Here is a 7992-nt window from a genome sequence, read left to right as displayed (position 1 = left end):
AAAAAGAATCATCAGAAATTACTACAAGGACTTGTATGCCAGCAAACAGGGAAACCTATCGGAAGTGGATAGATTCCTGGACACATGCAACCTACCTAAATTGAACCAGGAAGACATCGAAAACCTAAACAGACCCATAACTGAGACAGAAATTGAAACAGTAATAAAGGCCCTCCCAACAAAGAAAAGCCCAGGACCAGATGGATTCACTGCTGAATTCTACCAGACTTTTAAAGAAGAACTGACTCCAATTCTTCTCAAACTATTCAGAACAATCAAAAAAGAGGGAATCCTCCCAAATTCTTTCTATGAAGCCAGCATCACCTTAATTCCTAAGCCGAAAAAAAATGCAGCATTGAAAGAGAATTACAGACCAATATCCCTGATGAACATAGACACAAAAATCCTCAATAAAATTCTGGCCAATAGAATGCAACAACACATCAAAAAGATCATCCACCCAGACCAAGTGGGATTTATCCCTGGTATGCAGGGATGGTTCAATGTTCACAAAACAATCAATGTGATACACCACATTAACAGACTGCAGTAGAAAAACCATATGATTATCTCAATAGATGCAGAGAAAACATTCGATAAAATACAACATCCTTTCATGATGAAAACTCTAAGCAAATTGGGTATAGAAGGAACATTCCTCAATAAAATCAAAGCAATTTATGAAAAACCCACGGCCAGCATCTTATTGAATGGGAAAAAGTTGGAAGCATTTCCACTGAGATCTGGTACCAGACAGGGATGCCCACTCTCACCACTGCTATTCAATATAGTTCTGGAAGTTTTAGCCAGAGCTATAAGGCAAGAAAAAGAAATTAAAGGAATACAAATTGAGAAGGAAGAAGTCGAACTATCCCTCTTTGCAGATAATATGATTCTTTATTTAGGGGACCCAAAGAACTTTACTAAGAGATTATTAGAACTCATAGAGGAGTTTGGCAAAGTAGCAGGATATAAAATCAATGCACAAAAATCAACAGCCTTTGTATACACAGGCAATGCCACGGCTGAGGAAGAACTTCTAAGATCAATCCCATTCACAATAGCTACAAAAACAAGCAAATACCTTGGAATAAATTTAACCAAGGACGTTAAGGATCTCTACGATGAAAATTACAAAACCTTAAAGAAAGAAATAGAAGAGGATACCAAGAAATGGAAAAATCTTCCATGCTCATGGATTGGAATAATCATTATCATCAAAATGTCCATTCTCCCAAAAGCAATTTATAGATTCAATGCAATACCAATCAAGATACCGAAGACCTTCTTCTCAGATCTAGAAAAAATGATGCTGAAATTCATATGGAGACACAGGAGACCTAGAATAGCTAAAGCAATCTTGTACAACAAAAACAAAGCCGGAGGCATCACAATACCAGATTTCAGGACATACTACAGGGCAGTTGTTATCAAAACAGTGTGGTACTGGTACAGAAACAGATGGATAGACCAATGGAACAGAATTGAAACACCAGAAATCAACCCAAACATCTACAGCCAACTTATATTTGATCAAGGATCCAAAACCAATCCCTGGAGTAAGGACAGTCTATTCAATAAATGGTGCTGGGAAAATTGGATTTCCACGTGCAGAATCATGAAGCAAGACCCCTACCTTTCACCTTACACAAGAATCCAGTCAGCATGGATTAAAGACCTAAATCTATGACCCGACACCATCAAATTATTAGAGAACATCTGAGAAACCCTGCAAGATAGAGGTTCCGGCAAAGACTTCTTGAAAAGACCCCGGAAGCACAGGCAGTCAAAGCCAAAATTAACATTTGGAATTGCATCAAAATTGTACCAATATGTTTTCAATCACTAGTTTATTTGCATTTCACTTAAAATATACATATATGTATAAACATACATATTTGCATTGAGAAATCATTAACAATTCTTTGACCTCAGCTTTGTATATATAAATGAGTATCTTAGCTCTATCCAGGCTCCTTGCATTCTGCCTGGTCAAGTTGATTTCTACTAATACTGGTAGGAATACAAATGTAAAAAAATGCTGATGTCTGAAATTCCATTTTTAAACTAAAATTTTCCTAAATGTATGAATTATTGAATATCACTCTACAGGCAATATCCCCGATAGAAGCAGTATGTTAGTTTTTGTAGATAGAGATTCAAGCTGTGATTACTTTGGCTGTTTCACTCTTTAATTCATGTCAGAGTTTTCTTTTTATTCTGAGATCCAGCAATTTTTTTAGAATTTTTAATATTTTTCTGGCTTTTGTCCCTAAATAATGCATTACTGTGTGGGAACATCCTCTACCAGGAAGAACAGCTTTACTTTCATCCATCTACCAGAGTTATTGTGCATGGCACAGACCCACAAAGCCTTATCAACGTGCAGATCCAGAGGGCTAGGCTAGGATTCATTGATGTAAGCTACTAACTTCAAATGGTAACCTCTATTAGAGGTATTTGTCAGTAAATATTGCTCAATATTTCCTGGTAAAATTTCCAACTACTACCTATAATTTTGGAAGTCCCTAGAAAATAGCTAATTTGCAAAACCTAAATTCTCTAATACAAACAGAACCTAGTTTTTAAAATAATCCACTTATGGGTAATGTTACCAAATTTTCACTGGAACCACATCCAAGGAAACAGAAAAGAAAGTGGATTCCTTCCCACAGAGTCCATGGACTCTCCTGACCACCAGTGAACTGGCACAGTCATGACCAAATTAAGGTGAAAAAAGAAACAAATTTAAAACGTATCTGTTTCCATCATAAAGTAACATTTTTATTGAGAGTGTAGAAATTTGAATAGGAAAAACTAAAAATTTTCTTTCATCCCTGTTAACATTTTGGTATATTTTACAAATGGTCAATAAATATATGAAAAAATGCTCAATATCACTAGCCATCAGGGAAATGCAATTCAAAACCACAATGAAGTATCACCATACCCCTATCAGAATGGGTAAAATCCAAAACACAGAGAGTAACAAATGCTGATGAGGATGTGGACAAAGGGGAACACTTATACACTGTTGATAGAAATGTAAATTATTGCAGCCAATGTGGAAAACAGTGTGGGGATTTCTTTAAAAAATAGAAATGGATTTGCCATAAGATTCAGCAATCCCACTACTGGGTACACACCCAAAAGACATGAACACATTGTATCAAAGAGATAACTGCACCACCATGTTTATAGTTATAGCCAAAATGTAGAGTCAATCAAGGTGTCCATCATCAGATGACTGAATAAAGAAAATCTGACGTATATATACACAATGAAATATTATTCAGTTATAAAAAAGAATGAAATTTTACCATTCACCTCAAAATGGACACAACTGGAAGACAGCATGTTGAGTGAAATAAACTGGACCCAGAAAGACAAAAATACTGCATGCTTTCCCTTATCTGTGGGAGCTAAAATGTGTTGTTTAATATGAATTAATGCTACAACTAGTACTCAAACAGTATTTTACACTTTATATTCTGTGTGGGTGCAAACTGTTGAAATCTTTACTTAATATATACTAAATTGATCTTCCATATATAAAGATAATTGAAAATGAATCTTGATGTGAATGGAATGGGAGAGGGAGCGGGAGTTGGGAGGGTTGCAGGTGGGAGGGAAGTTATGGGGAGCAAAAAGCCATTGTAATCCATAAGCTGTACTTTGGAAATTTATATATGCTAAATAAAAGTTTAAAAAATCAATCAAAAAAGAAGGAAAGAAAAAAGAAAGAAATGTCTGTGGGCATCAGTACTGCTACAAATACAGTTTGGTAAAACTTTGTTTTATACTTTTATCAAACCAATGGTAAAGGATGTTATACTACTATAGTTTTAAAGATCTCTGGCTACTTTAAAATTTACTGTTGGGGCCGGCGCTGTGGCGCAGTGGGTTAAGGCCCTGGCCTGAAGCACCAGCATCTCATATGGGCGCCTGTTCTAGTCCGGGCTGCTCCTCTTCCGATACTGCTATGGCCTGGGAAAGCAGTAGAAGATGGCCCAAGTCCTTGGGAGACCCGGAAGAAGCTCCTGGCTCCTGGCTTCAGATTGGCATAGCTCCAGCCGTTGAGTCCAATTGGGGATCTGAACCATCGGATGCAAGACCCCTCTCTCTCTCTCTCTCTCTCTCTCTCTCTCTCTGTAACTCTGTCTTTCAAATAAATAAAATAAGTCTTTTAACAAAATACTGTATATGGGTAAAATGGAATTTTTCCATTCAATTATTGTTTATAGCTTGTTGTCTATACTCTCACTAAACTAGGGCCTTTTTGCTTTTTCTTGTTAAACTTGTTCAGTGACGTATTTGCCCTTTTCACTGCAATGTAAATTTAAAATATATTATCTCAAAAACTTTAAAAAAATGAGAAAGGGAGAGGAAAGGAGGGTAGAAAGAAGAAGGGGGAGGGAAGGAGGGAGAGAGGAGGGAATATAATTATTTTCTTAGAATTCTATTTACAAATCACATGGAATCTGTGAAAATTAATTAAATATTAAAACAAAAAAGCATAAATAATCATTTAGTTTGTTTAGTTAATTATTATTTATTTAATATTTAACATTTTAATTATTTAATAATTATTATTAATTATTTAGTTAATTATTTCAGTTTAGTTAATATTTTAGTATATTTCCTACTAGTTCATCTTATATATGAATTTTTTCAAATCATAACAAATTATTAATAAAGTTTTGTTAGCGCTACATGAAAACATTGTTGTACTTTCACAAACTCTTGATAAGAGCATGAATATGTTGACCAATTTGTTAACTCCATGTTACACTGATGACTCTATGTGTCCCACACTGTTTTGTCTTCCTGGCATGGAACAAGATCACATTACCAGCCTCCCTTACAGCTGGGTTGGGTCAGCCTATGTGACTGGGTCACAGCTCATGGAATGTTTCCAGACTAATGCAAGTCTTTTTTTTGAACTTATCCTTAACAACGGCCAGCGCGATCCTTCAGCCTTTCTTTCTCTTCTCCCAAATTCATCAAAATATCACAACTATTGATCATCACAGAAGTGCTTGGAGTTTGAGTTATTGGTTGGAGAAAAACTGACAGAGCTCTTAAACTCATAATGTATTATGTCATTTGTTGGGTTAAGTCATAGAAATTTGGGAGTTATTTGTTACCGCAACATAATTTAGCATATCTGTTACAAATATTCAAATGGTTATTTTGGTAATCATTTAAAATATTTTTGCCATTAAGCCTAATAATATATAAAAAAGAAATCTATCTCCCTCTATTTATTTCTTCATTATTCTTCTCAAGGCCCCTTTAACCTCTTTGTTCCTCAGGCTATAAATAAAAGGATTGAGCAGGGGAATTATGATTGTGTAGAATAAAGAATACAGTTTGTTCTGCTCTTCAGCGGGTGCAGATCCAGGATGCACATACATGAGGAAGAGAGTGCCATAGAACAAAGAGACAGAGAGCAGGTGGGCACTGCACGTGGAGAAGGCTTTGCTTCTGCCCTTCTCAGACTTCTTCTTCAAGATGGAAAACACAACATAGGAGTAAGAGATGAGAATAGTCAAAAAAGTAAAGACTTGTATAATGGCTGAAAAGATTACAACCAGGAGTATATTAAGTGTAGGGTCACTGCACGAAATGTTGAACAGCTGTAAAATTTCACAGTAGAAATATTGTATGACATTGTACCTGCAGAAACTTAATCTAGCTAGCAAGCCCACATGAATTGCTGAGTGCAGAAAACCGATTATAAAAGACCCACTTATCAACCAAGCACAGACTCTGTTGGACATCACCACAACATAAAGCAAAGGGTTACATATTGCTACGTAGCGGTCATAGGCCATCACAACCAAGAGGAAACATTCTGTTGTTGCAAAGGAACCCAAAAAATAAAACTGAGCAAAACAGTCAAAAAAGGATATTGCATGATTCTTTGATAAAAAGTTGATAAGCATCTTGGGAGTCACAGAGGAAGAAGTGCACGCATCTGCAAAGGCTAAGCTGCCAAGGAATGAGTACATGGGGGTGTGAAGGTGGGGATCCTTACAGATGAGAGCAATCAGTCCAAGGTTGCCCACTGTGGTGGTGAGGTAGATCGCCAGAAACACCAAGAACAGGGACAGCTGCAGCTCTGGACGATCTGTGAGTCCTGTGAGGACAAACTCCATCACCAGAGTCTGGTTTTCTTCTGCCATGTCTGACCTGGCCAATCACTGAAATGGAAGAAAGAGTGAGGTAACAGTCACTAAGAAGCATAGAAATAGTGACAGTTTCATGTGACTAACATATTCCTAAAAGTGCTTCTCATTTTATTAGTAGCTTTAAATTTTTAATTTTATTTGTTTTTTTTTACCAACATTCAAAATTCTCTGAAATAAAAAAGCTTTGAAATGATGATTAACCTTAAGTGAAACATAAATTTCATGCCATATCTTTTTTAATTTAACAGATTTTTGTAGCTTGCATACACTCAAAATTCACATGAGAAATTTCCATTATCCCACAAAGAACTATAAATAGTAATAGTCAAAGCATTTTCATATTGAAATGTGATAAAGCCCTAAATCTAAATTCTAGTGTATTGGTGTTAGAATAGACAGGAAGATTCATGCAGCAAAATAGAGAGCCCAGAAAGAAATTCTAGTACATACAAGGATGTATTAGAAGACAATTATATTTTTTCCATTCAATAGAAAAAGATGACTGATTTAATGGATTGTGCTCATGGTACTTTTGGCAGTTTCGAAGTGAAGATTAGGCACCTTACTGTTCAAGGAGAAACAGACTAGATATATCTATTATAAAATTGTTGGATAAAACACAATATATTCAGATTATAGAATAAAATTCAGTCATGAAAACAAAAAGGCTAAACGAATTGAATTGGAAATTATCAAGCTATATATTTATCTGAATAGAGTAAAATACAGGAAAGGGTAAATAATATATGACATTATTGTAAAAACAAGCAGGGTTTTGAAAATATTTATTTCCTTGTTCAACTGAAAGTCAGAGTTACAGAGAAAGAGTGAAATAACTTCCATCTGCTGGTTCACTCCCGACGTGGCCACAATGGCCAGGGTTGAGCCAGGCTGAACCCAGAAGCCAGGAGCTTCATCCGGGTCTCTCACGTGGGTGTCAGGGGCCCAAGACTTGAGCCATCTTCCACTGCATCTCCCAGACCCTTTGCAGGGAGCTGGTTCAGCAGTGGCACCCATATGGGATGCCAGTGCCACAGGTAGTAACTTTACCCACTGCACCACAAGGCCTGCCCCAAGAAGTATATTTTTAAATCTCTCTTTTATGTAGAAAAAATTGTGGGTAATAGAACCCAAATGTATAACAATGTTTTTTTCTGGTTTGAGATTAGGTGTAGGAATAAAAGAAGTGAGGGAAAGGGCAAGAGGTGCAATCCAAAAAAGGATTCCACAAGGTGGGTGGGCATCTAGCCAAGCAGTTAAAATGCCTGCAGGACCAGCGTTGCGGCACAGCAGGTCAAGCTGCTTCCTGCCATGCCAGCATCCCACATGGTGCAGGTTCCAGTCCTAGCTACTCTACTACTGATCAGCTCCCTGCTAATGCACTTGGGAAAGCAGCAGTAAATGGCCTCAATTCTTGAGCCCTTGACACTCATGAGGGAGACCCGGATGGGTTTAGGTTCCTGAACTAGGCCTGCACCAGCTCCAGGCTTTGTGGCCATTTGGAAAGTGACCCGGTATATGGAAGATCTTTCTGTGTCTCATTCTCTCGGTGTAACTCTGCTTTTCAAACAAAATAAAAAACAAATAAATACATTTAAAAAATGATGTCTGTAGCCCACACCCAAGTAAGAGGGTTTGTTTCCCAGTTCTAGACCATGGCTATAGCTTCCTTCTACTTCAGACCCTGGAAGACAGCTCTGATAGCTCAAGAAACTGGGTTCTTGCTACCCATGTAGGAGACCTGGATTGAGTTCCTGGGTCCTGGCTTCAGATCATCAGGCATATGGTTATTTGGGGA

At 37.1% G+C, this 7992-nt stretch overlaps 1 protein-coding gene across 1 annotated transcript; it reads right to left on the bottom strand.

The window, feature by feature from the left end:
* Positions 1-5264: 5264 nt before the first annotated feature.
* On the bottom strand, positions 5265-6197 carry LOC149126969 (olfactory receptor 5AC1-like). Its single transcript, XM_089330358.1, has one exon. The coding sequence runs from the start codon at positions 6186-6188 to the stop codon at positions 5265-5267; it is 924 nt and encodes a 307-aa protein (XP_089186484.1). The 5' UTR covers positions 6189-6197.
* Positions 6198-7992: the final 1795 nt, after the last annotated feature.

Source organism: Oryctolagus cuniculus, chromosome 4, assembly GCF_051225735.1.
Source record: "Oryctolagus cuniculus isolate XC-2025 breed Fujian yellow rabbit chromosome 4, ASM5122573v1, whole genome shotgun sequence".
Lineage (NCBI taxonomy): Eukaryota > Metazoa > Chordata > Mammalia > Lagomorpha > Leporidae > Oryctolagus > Oryctolagus cuniculus.
This window is presented reverse-complemented; position numbering and strand designations above follow the sequence as displayed.